At 58.9% G+C, this 17,034-nt stretch overlaps 1 protein-coding gene across 1 annotated transcript; it reads left to right on the top strand.

The window, feature by feature from the left end:
- The first annotated feature begins 8,780 nt into the window (after positions 1–8,780).
- Positions 8,781–15,799, top strand: C1QL1 (complement C1q like 1). Its single transcript, XM_045836969.1, has 2 exons — positions 8,781–9,650; positions 15,146–15,799. The coding sequence occupies exons 1-2, from the start codon at positions 9,054–9,056 to the stop codon at positions 15,323–15,325; spliced, it is 777 nt and encodes a 258-aa protein (XP_045692925.1). The 5' UTR covers positions 8,781–9,053; the 3' UTR covers positions 15,326–15,799.
- The last annotated feature ends 1,235 nt before the right edge of the window (positions 15,800–17,034 follow it).

Here is a 17,034-nt window from a genome sequence, read left to right as displayed (position 1 = left end):
ACCTTGCTAAGTCCGTCTGAGTCTTCTTAAACTGGAGAGTGGGGGACTTGCCGCCCAGGGACCTCCGCTGCAAGAGCCCCCTCTGTAACTCCCCAGGGAACTAAAGCATTTTCACCTGGCTTCACCCTCTTCCCCCAGCCGACCCTGTCGCTGCTGGAGCTGGGCTGGTTGGGGAAACCTGGAGGAGGGGGAGTTAGGTGGAACCTGGGGGAAGGGCTCCCTTGTCCTGGTCCATCAACACTGTGGCCCAGGCCACCTGGTGAACCTTCTCAGACAGAGATTAATTATTGATTATTGATCCGCTGTACCGAGTGCCCACACCTCGGTGTCAGGCACACCTCCAGCAGCTGGGCATTTCTGTGGAGTCATCGGTTAAGTTTTCCAGTAGCACTTGGTGGCAGCTTCCAACTCCCAGCTCCCAAAGGCGTGTGCCTGAGGGATGGCACCAGGGTCCTGGGGTCCTGGGGTCCTGGGCCTCCCAGCTCGGGCAGGCCCAGCTTGCACACAGAAACCCCGGACACCAAGCCAGCGGGGATCTTTCCCCCTATCCTGCCTAGAGTTTCAGATTTATTCATGTTGGACCCTCCCGACCCCCAGTGGGACACCCCTTGGCCTTGCACATGTGATGCCTCTATCCTGGCCTAGATTTGTCTGAGAAGATGGGGTTCCCTCTGCCTAAAACAGGGAGAGGGAACCCCATGACATTGTGGGGCTCTGGCTACTTGGGTGGACGCTCTAACGGGGGCCTCCAAGTCAGGCAGATGGGGGCCGCTGCTCTGCCAGAGGGTGGGGGGCAGGGCTGTGCTTTTCCATGTCCTTCTGGGGGCCTGGGCTAGCTGCTTTCACTGCGAGGGGTAAGAGCTAACTCCCCAACTTCATAAGCTGGAAGGAAGGGGCTGGGGCGACGCTCACATCTGCTCATCTCAGTCCAGAGCTCTGATGTGGGGCGGGGAGGGGGCACAGGACAGGGCCCAAAAAAGGGGCTCAGAAGACCTGAGATGGGAACTTGCCTTGGTGACAGGCAACTGGCCCCACTCCCGAGAAAACTGTGACCTTCTCAGCTGCCAGAGAGGAAGAGCAGGGCTGGGAGGAGGGATCAGGAGCGCAGCCTGAAGCTTGCGTGTGCTCGGCAAGAGAGGTCCGGTCATGGCAGTGGTGCAGGAAGAGTTAAGAATATTCCTAAAATAGCCCAGCCAAAGCCTAAGCCAGCCGGCTAGGACCTCTCCCGGAGAGCAGATCTATAGCAGGAAAAGTCAGCCTGCTCTGTGCCCACCGCCTGCTGCCTGGCTGGGGCTGCTAATTAAGCCTTCCACCCCACCCCTGCGCCAGCCCCTCCTGCCCCTAGCGGGGGGGGGGGGGAGAGTAGGCAGAGGGGCCAGTGATGGCTCTCCAGTGATGGGGCACTCCAGCTGAGACTGGGAGTCCTGTGGCCCGGCACCCCCTACAGGCACACCCCTGGCCTAGGTCGGCGGTAAGCACCCAGATGGACACAGAGGCAAAGGGCAGGCCTGTGGCTGAGATCCAGGTTGACAGGAATGAGCAGCCAAGTTCCCCCGCGCCCACACATGCAGTCAGCCATTACAGGATGGGGACCCCCAGGAAGCCCATTCGAGTCCAGCATCTCCCAGCTCTGTGCTCCCGTCCTCTGGGGGCATCTTGGGGTGAGGCTGGGGCAGGGTGGGACCAGGAGAGCCCCTCCGAGAACAAACCATATCTCTCGTTCCGGGACAGGACCGGCTACACCGTTTACGGGGCCCGCCATGAAATGAAAACGTGAAGTCCTTTGTTCCAAAATTGTTAAGGATTTCAAGGCCGGGAGAGCAGAGTGTTGCACCAAGCACAGATCCCTCCTGAGCACGGGGCCTTTGCCGCTGCGCGGGCTGCGCCTCCGTGAAGCTGGCCCTGCTCAGGGGTGGTTCGATGAACAATCACTAAGCCCCTCTGCTCTGTCACCTCCGAGATATCTCTCAGTCACTGCTGTCCTCAAACGCACGGAGCTAAAGCGCTGCAAGACCTCTCTCTGAACACAGAATGGAGGGTGGGGCCGCCCACAACCCCAGTTGACCTGAGCTCTCCCAGAATACTGCGGCTGCTGGAGTTGTAACCCCCACACCTGGCTGTGAGAACTCTCTGAGCACCCCCTGCCCCACTACCACTTCAGAGGGTCTGTGGGGACCACCTAGCACTGGGGCGAGCAGTCAGCTGGTCTTCCCCTTGCCCCCTGACCCCCACCGGTGGAGGCCTGACAAGAACCCCCAGGGCTCCCATTTGGCTCTGCCTCAGACAGGACTACGACCTTGGACAAGCCGTTTGCCCTCTCTGAGCCTTGGTTTCCCCGTCTGTGGAAGGAGGGGACTCTGAGACCTTTCTAGACCCTAAGTTGTAGTTCTCCTGGGGTGGGAATGTAAGAAAAGATTTTTCTTTCCTAGGGAGGACGGACCTTCCAACAAAGAACAAAGCATTCCTTGTTATCCTGGGGGAAAGGTGGCTTTCTCCAGGGTGCCCCCATCTGCAGATGCGGGTGGGGGTACAGTCCCCAGAACCCAGGAAAACCAGCTGCTGCCGGCCAGCCAAAGTCCCTCTTCCGCTCCCCTCTTCCCATTGCTCCTTCTGCCTCCCTGCCTTCCCCCATCTTGCACAGAAGTTGGGGCTGGGGGCTAGGGTATCTGGAACAGTCAAGGCCTGTGAGAGGGGGCTGGAGAGCTTGCTGGCCGGGCGGGCGTCTCTCTTTGCGCCTTTGCAGGAGGCTCAGCATAATTGCACCGCCTGTCACTCCCGCATCCTGCTATCTGTCTCACAGGCTGACCCCATGCTCCCGCCATTATATTGGTTCCTGTTGGGACTGCGGAGCCTCATTACTTATACATGCGGCTGGGAGATGCAGGCTTGGCTGAGGGGAGAAGGCCCCTTCCATGAGGTCTCCCCTCCCACAGCAGGGGCCTTTATGGGGCTGCCTCCCTGGAGCTGAATTTGGGATGGGTGGCCGACAGCTGTAGGTCAGAGGGGGTGGGGAGGAGGCGGCCCAGAGCCGGGCATCACTCTGGGACCACCAGGCACAAGGCCCAGAGTTTTGTGGTGAGGGAGCATGAGAAAATCTGCTTATGACCTGGATACTTGGGCTCTGCCCCCTGACCCCACTCTCTACCTTAGTATATGGGGGCCGGGGGACGGGCTTTTGAAGAGGGTTCCTCACTAACCTCTGAGACCTGGCCAGACTCAGGGGTTCTGAGTCCCAGCCCGGTTCGGCTCACTGCGGTGTGACCGGGCCCCCCATGGCAAAGCACAACGCAACTTCCGTTCTCCCGCTCTTTCTGCCCAAATGCCACCCCCCCCCACCCTGAAGGGGGCTGAAATTACGGAGGCTTTCTCCTTGGAGGACTGAGAAGTGCCTGGATTTAAATGTCATCAAGGGATTTAAGATATTTGAATGGATGTCAGTGGAGAGTTTTCTTTAACACAAAATCACAGCCTTTCAGAGCCGCCCTGGACAGTTCTCCAGCCAGAGGAAGAAACAGAAGCCCTTCGGTGTGACGAGACTTCCCCAAACACACACGGGAAGTTGGTAGCCTAACGGGGGCTTGAGGGCCAGCCTCTGCCTCTTGGTGCCCAGCTCTCCATCCCGCCCAAGCCAGAGCTGTAGACCGCTGTCAAAAACTAAAACCAAAAAATAAAAATGCCTTTTATACTTCTGGCCTTGACTCAAGCTTTTTTTCTCCCTTCCCTCGCTTTCCAAGCTGGGTATGTGCCTGCTGGGCCACATGGTAAAGAGCCCCAGTCTGAGGTCCGACAGACCTGGTATTTAATCCTGACTCTCCTTCTCCCTAGCTGTGCCATCTGGGCAGGTTACTTAACCTCTCTGAGCCTCAGCCTCCTCATTTTCAACACACTTATTTCTTAGACATCCAGTGAGGATTAAATGAAATGGAGCATGTCACGTGCCTGGCACATACCGGTACCCAGGAAAAAGCAACAACGTTCATTCATCCTTAATTCATTTCATAAACACTTCAAGATCTTTCCAGAAACCTGGAAGTCCCCCGCCCACCCTCACCCCATCCAGATCAGGAGACTATCAGCTCCTGCCTGGACCACTGCCGTTGCCTCCAGCCTCTTCTCCTTACGACGCTCTTACTCGATTTTAATCCCTGCTCCCCGCCGTCGCCAGAGTGATCTTTCTAATCTGAAAAATCTGATTGTATCACTCACTCCACACCCTTCAGTAGTTTCTAATTGCCTTCAGGATAAATGATACATTCTTTGTCACAGCCCATAAGGCACCGCAAACTTGTTCTTAGCACATGCTGTTCCCTCTGCCGGAAATAATCTGCCCTCCCTCCCTCCCCCTCTCCTCCACCTCTGGTGGCCAGCCTCTTTACCTTGTCATCCTTCCGTCAGGGTTTAACTTAAATATCACCTCCTCTGGGAAGCCCCCCACGATTCCCTGCCTCCAGATGAATTCAGGCAACACAGCCGAGTGCTACCACAGCACCCCACACATGCCCAAGCAGCTTACTTGTCAATCTAGACAGCGGCTGCTTGTTGAATCGCCCAGGTTCCGGCCATCGTCTGTAAACCACATGAGGTCAGAAGTCTCTTCATGATCAACACTGTGTCCTGCGATACTAACAACATGGTGGACGGTCACTTACTATTGGTTTATAGAATGGATGGAAGGTGGATGGGTGAATGGATAGGTAAGTGGGAAGATGACACCTTCCCTGTAACATCTTCCTGGAATCCTTTGAGCAGGGCGTGTTCCAGCTGTGCTCCATTACACTCACGACAAACCTCTACCCAAGACTTAGTTTCCTCAGCTATACAATGGGAAAGTAAGAGTGCCTCCCTCCTGGGGTTACTCATGTCAAATGGCATAAGCCGTGCAATAGTTTCAAGTCCATGCTAATAACAGGTTGGTCGGTTTAAATGAGATAATCCACATCAAGTGCTTTAGAACAAGATCTTGTACTTAGTAAGCGTTAAAAAAATAATACTAGCTGCAATAATGATCAGAGTATCTAACATTCCTTCCTTTCTGTGATCCCTGCCAAAGAGTGAGCTCCTCGGGGGGGTACTGCTTACGTCTAACTTATTTTTGGACACTCCGCCGCCGCCACCACCTGGCAAAGCCTCACTAGGTGTTTTCAGTAAATGTTTACTGAGTGAACAGATGAATGCGGATTTGCCAGCGGATGACTCAGGGCACAGCGCGCCCTTTCACCACTCACCAACCCAGACACACACGAACACGAACACAGTCTGACACATTCACACCCACTCACATTCGTGCAAAGAACCCCAGGGCACCACAGAAGAGCCGCCCAGCTTCCTAAAGTCAGGCATACATCAATGCAGAACTTACCCACTTTCTTGCCCCCTCCACACCCCCTAAATGACCCGTGCCCTCTCCCCACCCCTGGAGCAATGGGGCTTTAGGAGTGAGGGGGGTTCCCACTCACCAGGGGAGAAGCAGAGCTGCACCTTCGGCCCCCAGCACTCGCGCATCCTCGCTACAGAGAGCGCTGCCCTGCCCTCCCTCCTGGCTCACCTTTTCCCCTTTCTGAAAACCTGGATCCCTAGCCCTGGCTGGCTGGCATAGCTCAGCAGATTGAGTGTGGGCTGCGAACCAAAGTATCGCAGGTTCGATTCCCAGTCAGGGCACATGCCTGGGTTGCAGGCCATGGCCCCCAGCAACCGCACATTAATGTTTCTCTCTCTCTCTCTCTCTCTCTCTCTCTCTCTCTCTCTCTCTCTCTCTCTCTCTCTCTTTCTCTCTCGAGGAAGAGGCTTGGGAACCAGAATTCCAGGGTCCCTTCCTCACGCATCTAGTCCTGCCTCTGCACCTTGAAGGAGAGGCCATTGTCCTCTCCTGCTAGCGCCAAGCACAGCAGTCTGTGGGAAGAAGGCAGGACCAGAAGACCCAAGAAGACCGGAGGCCTGAAGTGCTGGACGGGCTTCTTAGCCTTGAGGTGGAATAATGTTCTTAGCCACCATTTACTGGGTACATTACAAGGGTCATACACCGAGCCCCGCGCTTTCCATTCGTTATATCTCATTTAATCCTCGCAACCCTTTTTCCAGAGCACAACACTTGAGGCGCTGCAGGTTAACGACTAGCGTAAAACCAGCAGCTGGCATGGGTACGCCCCGCCGGTCTCTGATTCTAGAATCTTCAACCGCCAGGCTGAGAGAGTTTGGGGTGGGTTGGTTTCTGAGAGTGCTTGGGGGTCCTTAGGTATTAAGCTGGGAAGAACAGTCCCCTCCCCCCTTCCCCCGCCCCCCCCCTCCCGCCGCCCAGGCAGCACCCGCCCCCATCAGCCAGACCCTCATCTCCCTCGGAAAGAGGCGCCCGACGCCGCGGCGAGGGTGCACGGCCTTCGGGACCTGGGTGGGACCCGGGCAGGGCCGGGCGAGCCCGGGAGACGCGGGCCACTGGCCCAGGCTCACAGGCCAAGATGGCTGTTAATTAAAGTGCTGGCACCAGCTCCTCTCTGCAAAGTTTGAAGCCGTTATTTTCCACTCCAGCGAAGCGGGGAGAATCCGGCTGGGCTGACAGAGACGCCACACCGCGCCAGGGGAGCAGGCGTCCTTCCTGGGCGGGGGGCGGGCCGCCTTGGACGCCCGGGCGGGCGCGGGCGGTGGGTGCTCCCGCCCCTCCTCGGCCTCGGGCGGCCCGCCGCGGTTTCTCAAGCGGACTCTGGGAGGGCTTCGCGGGGCGGCGGGCGGGGGGGGGGGATGGCGGACGAGCCCCAGCGGCAAAACGGAGGAGGGACCTGTTTGCGTGCGAACCAAGGGGGTGCGGGGTATACAAATCATATGCGAATAACCGCGCGCACTTGTCCCTCGGGTCACCAGCGCTGTCGCTCTTCGGCGACTCCTATTGGGGGAGGCCGCAGCGGGGGACCGGGCGCCCTACTGACAGCCGAGAGCTGAGGACTATCATTCCCGAGCCTGGGGGGCGCTAGCTGCCTGGAGCGCCCCGCCCCCTGCACTTGACACCTTCCTCCCTTTGGGCAGTGAACAGCGCCTGGGGACGTAAAGAGGTGGAGACTGGAAGAGCACGGAGCCAGGCTGAGGGTTTGAATCCCGACTCTACCACTTACTAGTTGTGTGACTTATGGCAATCTCTTGATTTGCCAGAGCTCCTGTAAAATGAGAAAAACGATGGATTTCATCTCTTCGGATTGGTGTGAGGGATCCAGTGTGACCGCACACCTACGGCGTTCAACACGGGGCCTGGCACACACACAGTAAGGCCTGAATGAATGCTACCTGCTGGATTGTTTTAGCTCCCTCCTTGGCCGTGGGTGTCACTGTAACCTGGGATCAGCCATCAGTGCTTGGGAGGTCCTCAGTCACAGCCCCCCACTTGGTATCCTGCTGTCCCTTTCGCCCACCCAGCTCCGGGTGAGGCTGAGCCATCTCAGCCTCGAGTAGCGAGTAGCAGGAGCCAGGGCATCATAAGGACCCGGTGTCAGGTCAGCAGGGGTGGAGTGTGAACTGGGAGGGGACCTCTCAGGAGAAAGGAAAGAGGCCGGAGGATCATCCTTTAGCAGTGGCCAGAGACCTCCAAAAAAGGCAGAGCCCGCCCTGGTGGGCTGGATAAAGGAGGGCGGAGGAGGAGCAGCGAAGCAGCGTGAGCTGGGCCTCAAATAATGTGACAAATATTTTTATGGAAGCAGACACATTTCAGTTTATGCAACCTAAACACTTTCCTGCACTTGAGGAGGAAAATTGTCTCCCACAACCTGATGGGGAGAAGAATTAGGGGGCTGCTGAGAAGGCTGGGCTGGGGAGGAGGGGCTGGGTGTTGCTCAACCTTCCCACTGAGAGGCTGGACATATTGGTACTGGTCGGAGTGAAGAAATAATGTGAGGTGCCCACTTTCTTAGCGCCCCCAGTTCTCCCTGCCTACAAAAGATAAGGAAAATGATCAGAGGAGGATGGAGGCGCGCCGCCCCCGCCCCCGCCCCCGCCCCCCAGGATAAAGCAGCCTGGTCTCGCCTGGAGCTCGGTGAGGAAGGGTCAAAGGAGGGGAGGAGGGGAGGAGGGGAGAAGATTCTGCCCCTCTCGGCGGGGAAGGCGGGTCCGGGAACAGCCAGGGGCCAGAAAAGAGGAGGGGGCGGCTGCTGTTAGTATTCGGGAGCCCGCTGGTTACTCCGACAGGCAGGCTGTCCCCTGGGTCTCCCGGATGGCGGTCTTCGAGTCCTGAGTGCGGAATGGCCCCTCCCCACCCTCCTTTTGCCTCCTCCTCTGGTTCCCCCTCTCGTAACCCTCTCTCTCGTCCCTTCTGTTCCCCTCTCCGTCCTCCCCTCAATCTCTTTCTTTGTGCCCCCCTCGCCTCCGCCTCCTGCAGACCGTGGCCCCTTTCGCGTCTTTCTGTCTCTCTTGGTTTTTCTCGTAACCGACCCTCGAGGCCTCTCCTCTCACAGTCTCCCTCGGCTCTAACTGTCCCGGGGGCCCTCTCTTCCACGCGCTCTCTGGTCCCTCCTCTCCCCTTCCCTAAGGGAACCTCTTCTCAGACTCACGCCCCCTCCTCAGCTCGCTCCCTCACTCTCCCTGCCTCTCCAGCCTCTGGTCCTCCCCCTCCGCGGTACCGCCCCTTACCCCCCGCCCCCTCTAGGTGGGCGTGGCCCTACCGCCCGCGGCCCAATTAGACGCTGGCTCCGCCTTCAGCCCCACCCATCGCGGGCGCTGAGTCGAGCGAAGCGGGCGGGAGGGGCGGGGCGGGAAGGAGGGGGCGGTGGCCCCCACGCTGGGAGGCGGGAGGAGCTAGGCGGGAGGCTGCGGCTGCCGCGCTCAGTCCGGCCGCGCAGCGGGAGGGAGGCGCGAGGCAGGACCCGGCGGCCGGCCTCGGCAGCGCATCCAGCGCAGCGCGGCGCCCCGGGTCCGGCCCCATGCCCGCAGCCCCGCCGGACCGCCCTTGAGCGCGGGCTCCCCGCCCGCGCCTCCCGCCCGCCGGCACCATTACCCCGACGGCGCGGCCGGGTGGCCCGGCTCTCCCCAGGCTCCGCGCCGGCCGGAAGACTCTGCTGGCGGCCGCCGCGGGCGTGGTGATGCTGCTGGTGCTGGTGGTGCTCATTCCCGTGCTGGTGAGCTCGGGCGGACCGGACGGCCACTATGAGATGCTAGGCACCTGCCGCATGGTGTGCGACCCCTACCCCGCGCGGGGCCCCGGCGCCGGCGTGCGGCCCGACGGCGGCGACGCCCTGAGCGAGCAGAGCGGCGCGCCCCCGCCCTCCACGCTGGTGCAGGGCCCCCAGGGGAAGCCGGGCCGCACAGGCAAACCTGGACCCCCCGGACCCCCCGGGGACCCGGGTCCTCCAGGCCCTGTAGGGCCGCCAGGGGAGAAAGGTGAGCCGGGCAAGACCGGCCCTCCGGGGTTGCCGGGAGCCGGGGGCAGTGGCGCCATCAGCACCGCCACCTACACCACGGTGCCGCGTGTGGCCTTCTACGCCGGCCTCAAGAACCCTCACGAGGGTTACGAGGTGCTCAAGTTCGACGACGTGGTCACCAACCTAGGCAACAACTACGACGCGACCAGCGGCAAGTTTACGTGCAACATTCCCGGCACCTACTTTTTCACCTACCACGTCCTCATGCGCGGCGGCGACGGCACCAGTATGTGGGCTGACCTCTGCAAGAACGGCCAGGTGGGCCCAGCGGGGGCACGGGGTTGGCCTCGGGGCAGGGAACGCAAGGAGCCCGAGGCATATGGGTACCCGGTCGGAGCCGGCCGGCGCAGGCGAAAACACTACAGCAGCCCGGCTTCGGGCGTCGCATGCGGGGGACGGTCCGGGCTGGCTCCTCAATTCCTGGGCGCCGACTCCAAGGCAGACGCTGCTGCTGGGCACCCGCGCGGCATGGAAATGCGGGAGATAAATCTAACTAGTGGGAGCGGAGGACTCCCGGGAGCGCAGACTGGCCCTTGGGGGCTTGGCCCTTGGGAAAAGGCAACTGAGAGCTGGGAGTCTGGATGACACCAGCGGGGCATTGGGGTGGGGGGCGGGATGGGGGGCGAGATTTGAGAAGGCAGCCTCAGCGCCTGTGGGCTCCCAGGTGCATGGCTATGCTCGCCAGCCAGCCGAGAAGGCGGACTGTAGATGTTTTGGTCACTAAGGCAAAGGGAGCCTGGTGCGCAAAGCCTTAGCTGCAATACACCCCCCTCCCTTGGAAAGGGATCACTGGGCCGATCTGACACCCTTTTCAAAATCCAGAACTGCCGGGCCCCTGGTCACTGTGTAAAAACCCCGGAGCAAGAATGTGGCCTGGGGGCGGAGCAAAGTTTTTCCTCCTGAGGCTGGGCAAAGAGGTGAAAACTCCCTCTCCCCTTGGTTTCCCAGCAGCAACTCCTGACTCCTGGAGTGTGCGGGAACGCTCTTAGTTCCCTGTCCCCACCCCAGAGATCACAGCTGGAAGGTGTCAAGCATGCAGGGTCTTTGGTACAAGGACCTGCAGTGCGTGCGAGGTGCTCTTCTTGGAACTGCTACCCCAGGGCCAGTTTCGTCCCAGCCCTGCCCCATGGCCACAGTTTTGCCCAGCTCCCTTCCCTTTTGGCAACCCCTCCCTCCCCAGTGCTTCCAGATCCCTGTGGCCTGGGGGACTCTGGGGGAGGCCCTCAGGCCCAGAATTTCTGTGGGAAAAGGGGACCTGCTCAGGCCATAAGGAAAGCTAGGCTGGTAGGAGTTTGGAAGGAACCTCCTGCAACTGAGACCCAAGGCTCCGTTGCAACCCTTCCCTTGACAGCATCACCCTGAGGCAGACCCTGGCTTGGGGGTGGGAGTCAGCAAAAAGCTGGCCCACCAGGGGCTTGTAAGTAGTGCCCCCCCTTCTCTCCCCACTGCCTGCTTCTTTCTCTGGTTTCCGCCCCTCCCCTGCCTCTTTTTTCTATCTCTCTGTCTCTTGTGCCTGTCTCTTTCTTGTGTCCACCAGTCCTATCTGTCTCTCCCTGGGTTTTTAGCGTCCCTCTCCTGGGTTTAACTCCACTCCCCCACCCACCCCCTGTTCTTCGGGTGTCTCTCTCCCACCTGTGTCTGTCAGGCTTCCCGGATCTCTCCTCTTTGTCCTTGGTTCCTGACCAAAAGGAAGGCCCCAGTGCCCTGCCAGGGCTCACTCTGCAGACAGCTCCACGACTCCCCTTATTAATCACAAATAAGGGATGCAGCAATGTCACCTTCATCAATGGAATTTCTTTCTTTCCCCCAAAAAAGTTTGGCCTGGCACCGAGCTGAGGTTTCAGAGGGCTGGGGGCTTCGCTTGTCTGGAGAGGGAGGTAAGTGGTCACCAGACCACCAGTGGGCTCTGGACCCCGAGTCACCCCAGGAGGTTGCAGCAGGGCCACCCAGGTGAGGCGAGAGGAGGCCCCACACACGGTGTGTGCTTAGGGCAGGGGCACTGGCTTGGGGCAGGGGCGTCTGCGTAAGTCACTGGGAGGTGAGACAGACTCAAAAGCCTCTTCTGTCCCTCCCAGCAGGGGCAGGGCTTTGGCAGGAGCCTGACCAGGAGGCAGAACCATACAGGCCAGTGGAAGAAAGGAGGTGGCTTTAACTGGGGGTTTCAAAACCCAGCATTGTAACAGTTACTCGGACCACTCCCTCCCCTCCCCCCAAAAAAGACAAAGAGTGTGGTGAATGTCCCCCTCTCCCACATCCTTGGTGACTTCTCCTTCCAGATTATCCAAGAGACTCATTTCATCTCACTGATCATTCCACCTATTCGTGTTGAGCCCCCACCAGGAGCTAGGTTCGGGGCTTGGCTCCAGGGGTTCGACATGCTTGCCCTCCAGGACCCCGTGGTCTGTGCAGGGGAGACAGAAGTGACTGCGCAGTAACGTACCCCAGTGATTACTGCGTTAGAGGAGGGCTGGAGGCCCAACTGGCAGCTCTTGTCCCCCAGTGCATTCATTGGCTGGAGGGAGTGATATGGTGAAACCTGCCCCGGCTCAGACCAACCTGGTTGGGGAAGAGGATGGTGAACCTGGGCCCCCAAGTTGAAGGGGCATGGCTAGAGAGAAAAAAAAGGTCAAGGTAGGGAACAACTGGCTCCGAGGCAGAAGAGGACATTCAAGGGAGCCGAGGAAAAGGCGACAGGGCTGGGCAATGGATGGGAACAGAAGAGGGGAGCTTGCACCTTCCATGCTTTCAAGACCAGGGGCAGCCATGGGCTCTGTGCTTTTCTTCCTGGCCCCCTCCTACAGAGAGGCCTCCAGGATTTCTTCAGGAAGGCAGAGGTGCGTCTGTGCTCTGGCCCTTCCTTGGACAAGATGGAAAGGAGGGAAGTCACTACCTTCCTGCCCGGTGCTGCAGCCCCTGTGTGTCCTTGTCTGAGTCCCACAGGCCCCTCTCCCCAGGGGTAGCTCTGAGTCACCACCGCACAGCCTGATGGCACCAAGCTGTAGTTACTAGGACATGGGGACCTGAGGAGCCAGGGGAAGTGACTCTTTGCTGGGGCTGGTACGCTGGGTGGGGTGAGCCCCCTGCAGCTGCCTCTAAGATACACAGATGGGTCGAGGAGAACATGAAATCGATAAATTGGGCTGGAGGGGTGGGGGCTGTGTGGGGGCAGGCTGGGGCCTATGAGAAGGTGAGTGTAGCAAATGGGCAGGGGCTTAGAGGTGAGTCTGAGTGAGGGGAGAGGTGGTGGGGTGTATACGTTGAGGGCTGTGGTATAAAGACCTAACTGGAGATCAGCTTCTCGCCCGATAGTGGAAGAGGGGCCACCAGCTCTCCTCTCGGGCCTCTGATGCCTTTCAGATGGCACAGGGCACAGCGCCTGGCACAGTGGGGACCCAGTGAATGTATGTCCCCTGCAGATGAGGCTAGCTGCCTTTGGGAGGCACACCTGAACTTCCAAGACCCCGGCGATGACCTGGGGGCAAGGACGCATTTCCTGGGTTCTCCCTCACCCTTCCAGGCCCCTGGTCAGACCACTGCCTCAGTTTCCCTTCCTGGTAGCCCTTGAAGAGGTGATTCTACAGCGCCCCCTCCTGACAAGTCCCAGACTTGCTTTCCAGCTTCCATAGCAACCTCAATTCCCCAAACTGTCCCCTGGTCCTCAGGAGGAGCCGGTGCCTCAGCTGTTCCCAGTCTGGGGCAGAGAAACAGAACCCCTGGGTTCCATTCCTGGATCCCGCCCCATCTAAGCGGGAGGGAGGGCATAAATTCCCCCTGCCTCCATGGATAATTAGGATAATCACAGCAACGATCATGGTGATGAATAAATAATAAACATAACCATAACAGTTCTGATGCCTGTCACATCTCCAGGAGATTCCCGATGACAGATGACTGTATTCTAATGGGTTTCACTATTAACAAGCACACTGTTTTAATGAGTTAAGGCTAAATTAATCTGGGTAATAAAAATAATTGTTATTAGTAGTAATTTATTAGCGACGATAATGAAATGCATGCGTAATAATAAATACTACCGCGATTAGGGCCCAGGGAACAATACAGAAGTTGGCTGCTGGCTTTGAGCTCCTGCCTAGTAGCTCAAAGCCCCAACAAGATTAAAAATTCTCTCCGCCATCAAAAGGCTTTTTAAAGGTGGCAGTGGTGAGGCAGGATCTTCTCCATCCATTTTCTAAACAGAGGAAACTGAACATCTTGACAAACGAGGTCTCCCCCTCGTTTGCTATCTCCCCCACCTTTACATGGACCCTGAGTTTTCCCAGCTAAGCACCCCCAGACAGTGCCTCCCCGGGTTGGGGAAGACGAGGCTGAGGGGAGAGAAGACGGCTGGAGGGATCTGGGCTCTAAGTGGCAGTCTGCCTGCGAATACGTGGGGTCCTCCTGTTGCAGCACGGCCGCTGAGTCAGCAGCTTCCGCACAGCTGACCTGCAGTTCTACCTCCAGCCGGGGAAGGTGGGCCCCTCCCCTAATTTGGATTGGTACAGCTCAGACTGTCAGCCCTTGGGGTAGCTGTTTTTAGGAATGCGGAGGCCAGAGGGAGTGGGGCTGTTGAGAAGCCTGGCTGAGTGAACCCCACTCAGTGCAGCTTCCCCACAACACAAGCCAGAACTTTGGAGATGGCCCCGGTCGTCCCATGGACCACCCAGGATATCCTGGAGACGCCCCAGGTCCTGGGATGGAGGCCTTGCCGTTGCCTCAGCCGTGGAAGTGGAATGCCTGGAGGAAATTTGTCAACTACGGCCCGCCTTCGATATCTTTTGATTACAGTCAGAGCCTACACAAGTGAGGGTGGCAAGCTTCAGACCCAAACGCTGGTGCCCCCTCGCCCCATTGTCCTACCTAACCCTCCCCTCCTCCATCAAAACAAGGACCAGCAAGGATATCAGGCCAGACTGAGGGCCACAGAGGGATGTAAGGATTTCCTTCTTCCCACCTACTTTCTTTGCGCCACCGCTGGCCGAGACAGGAGTCAAAACTCCTGTTAGAGTGGGGTAGTTGTCACAGGTAGGGCTGCTGCAGCTCCTCGGAGGTGAGCGCCGGGCCCAGTCCGAGCCTTCAGAGGGGGAATAATCACCAGGCCTTCCGTCTCGCTGCTCTGGTGTGACAGACTCCAGAATGAACTTCAGACAAGGAGTCCAAATTTTAGGCCATGGTAGCAAGGTGGTTGCTTACCGGCAGCCTGGCAGCGGTCCAGTCCCCTGACGAATGGGGCCAAGGTGTGCCCTGTGTCCGTCCTCGGACGTGAGAGCAGGTGGCTGTGGCTGAAAGGCAAGGTGTCCTTCCAGTGAGTGCAGAGAGGAAGGAATGATGAGGAAGAAGGGCCTTCCATCCTTGGGGATGCAGAGAACTCCTCTCTGCGAGGAGAGGGTCCAGGTGGAGCCGTCCTGGAGGCATTGCTGAAATTCTCAGCAGGCCGGATGCTGAGACCCAGAGAAGTCCAGGAAGCAGACTCCACCTTGACCCCCAGTTCAGATGGCAGCAGCCCTAGAAATCCAGGGCTCCCCTGTAATCACCTGAAACGCAAGTTAGGATTGGAAAAGGGGGGTGGGGATGATGGGAAAGAAGCAGGCTGAGAGCCCTGATGGGGCTGGAGGTGGGGCTTTTGGAGCCTCCAGGGCCTCCCCTGTCGTTGCCTCAGCCCTGACGGCTCCCCTCCCTCTGTGACCCCACCTCCCTCCCTCTTCCCCCGACCCCCGGCGCACATCCCTCCTCCCCTGTCCCCCGCCTCCCCCCAGGTGCGGGCCAGCGCCATTGCGCAGGACGCAGACCAGAACTACGACTACGCCAGCAACAGCGTGATCCTGCACCTGGACGCGGGCGACGAGGTCTTCATCAAGCTCGACGGAGGAAAAGCGCACGGCGGCAACAGCAACAAATACAGCACGTTCTCCGGCTTCATCATCTACTCCGACTGAGCTCCCCGCGTCCCGACCACCCCCCGGGGCTCCCCGTCCATGCTGCCGGGCAGAGGATCACCCACCCCCGCCCACCTCTTCGCTGCCTGGCCCGGCTGCCGGCCCTCCCCGGATAAGATGCCCCGGCCCGTCCTCACTACCTGCCGGGCGGCAGAGCCCGGCCCCATGCGCTCCGTCCTGGTGGTCCCGAGGAGGCAGGCGGCGTCGACCGCTCCTCCCCGGCCTGCGCTGTATATTTGTATAATAGGACTGTTTACTGCCCACCCTTCCCGCCAGCCCGCCCAAGCCTGCGGACGGCCCAAGCAAGGCTTCCCGCGCTCAGAGGCGCCGGCTTCCTCTCGCTCCGGCTCTGGGGTGGCGCTGCCTGGGGAAGGGGTGGGATGGGAGCTGGACAGCTCCTCAGCACCCCCTAAAGCCGGTCCCCAGTCGCGCCCTGTCTGACCAAAGCTATAATAAAAACACTTCCACCCCGCTGGATTTCGGTCTGTGCCCTGAGAAGGAGTTGCAGGAGGGGAACATGACCCCGCCCTCCTCCACACCTTGGGAGGCGTCTGCCGGGAGCTACCCAAGGATCTGGGGGAGGGGGGGCCCCAGTCAGAGCTGCTCCAGGGTCCAAGGGTCCCAGTGCCCACAGCAGCCTAAACAAGCCTGGGCAGCTGAAACAGGGGGCCGCCCAATAACACCCTCCCCCTCCACGGTCGGTAAGTTCCATTTTCTCATCCTTGAAAGTGGCGCCAGCACCCCAAAGGCACAGCAAAGTGTAGGCTGAGAGACGCAGGTTCTCAGCCACTGTGCCGCCATCTGTGATCCTGGGCAAGTCGCTCCTCTCCGACTCAGTTCTGGGTTAGTGACAGGCTCACCGAAAGCCGGTTGACTTGGGCCCAAGCACTTCACTTCTGGGCCTCATCTATAAAATGCAGGTGACCTACCCGACCTGACTGAGGATTAAAGAGATACACACATGTATGTGCTCCATAAAAATAGCTTTTATTATTTATACGGCACTTTAAAGTTTGCAGAAATGCTTTCAGGTATGTCACCTCGAGTCTCCCCAGAGCCCTGGGAGGCTGGATGAGTAGACTGCACCCTTCTTCCAGCAGTTAAATACTTGCTCATCGCGGCGGTCCCTGAGTCCTGGGGGTTGCACTTGGGTCCGAGAAGCCCTGCTCCTTGGAGACGACACACTAACCCTCTTCACCCTGCCACTGCCTCCCTCGCTTCCTGTAACTGGGGCTGTGACAGTCACACAGTTGGGGCATTTCTAAATAGCACTTGCTGATATCTAGAGAGCACCCACTCTGTATGAGACACCATGCAAGAATTGTATAAATGCCTCATGGGTGTGTGTGTGTGTGTGTGTGTGTGTGGTAGGGGAGGGATTGTGAGGACATGCTCTCGTGCCCTTTAATGGATACAGTTACTTTATCTGAAATGATGAGGAAACTAAGGCTTGGGGAGGTTAAACCATTTGCCGAGGCCGCAGAGCTAGGAAGAGGCAAATGCCAGTATTTGAACCAAAGACCATGCTCTCACCCAGTACAGGGTATTTCATAAGGATCTGGGGTCTCCCAAACAAAACTGAGGAAGGAAGGCAGCGAGCTCGGTCGCCCTCCCCCTCACATTCAGCCCTTCGCCCCCACCCCTGCCCTGCGGCAGCTTGGAGTATTTACAAGCATTTGCCCTGGGAGGCGGCCGTAGGGGCAGCCTTT

Source organism: Phyllostomus hastatus, unplaced genomic scaffold, assembly GCF_019186645.2.
Source record: "Phyllostomus hastatus isolate PE091 unplaced genomic scaffold, TTU_PhHast_1.1 phas_contig_210, whole genome shotgun sequence".
Lineage (NCBI taxonomy): Eukaryota > Metazoa > Chordata > Mammalia > Chiroptera > Phyllostomidae > Phyllostomus > Phyllostomus hastatus.
The sequence above is the reverse complement of the archived record's forward strand: the minus strand, read 5'-3'. Positions and strand labels throughout refer to the sequence as shown.

Excerpts from the sequence above, each read along its gene's own strand:
- C1QL1 (XM_045836969.1), top strand. The coding sequence starts at position 9,054 with ATGCTGCTGGTGCTGGTGGTGCTCATTCCCGTGCTGGTGAGCTCGGGC. Across the intron at positions 9,651-15,145 it reads ACCTCTGCAAGAACGGCCAG|GTGCGGGCCAGCGCCATTGC; the intron begins GTGGGCCCAGCG and ends GCCTCCCCCCAG.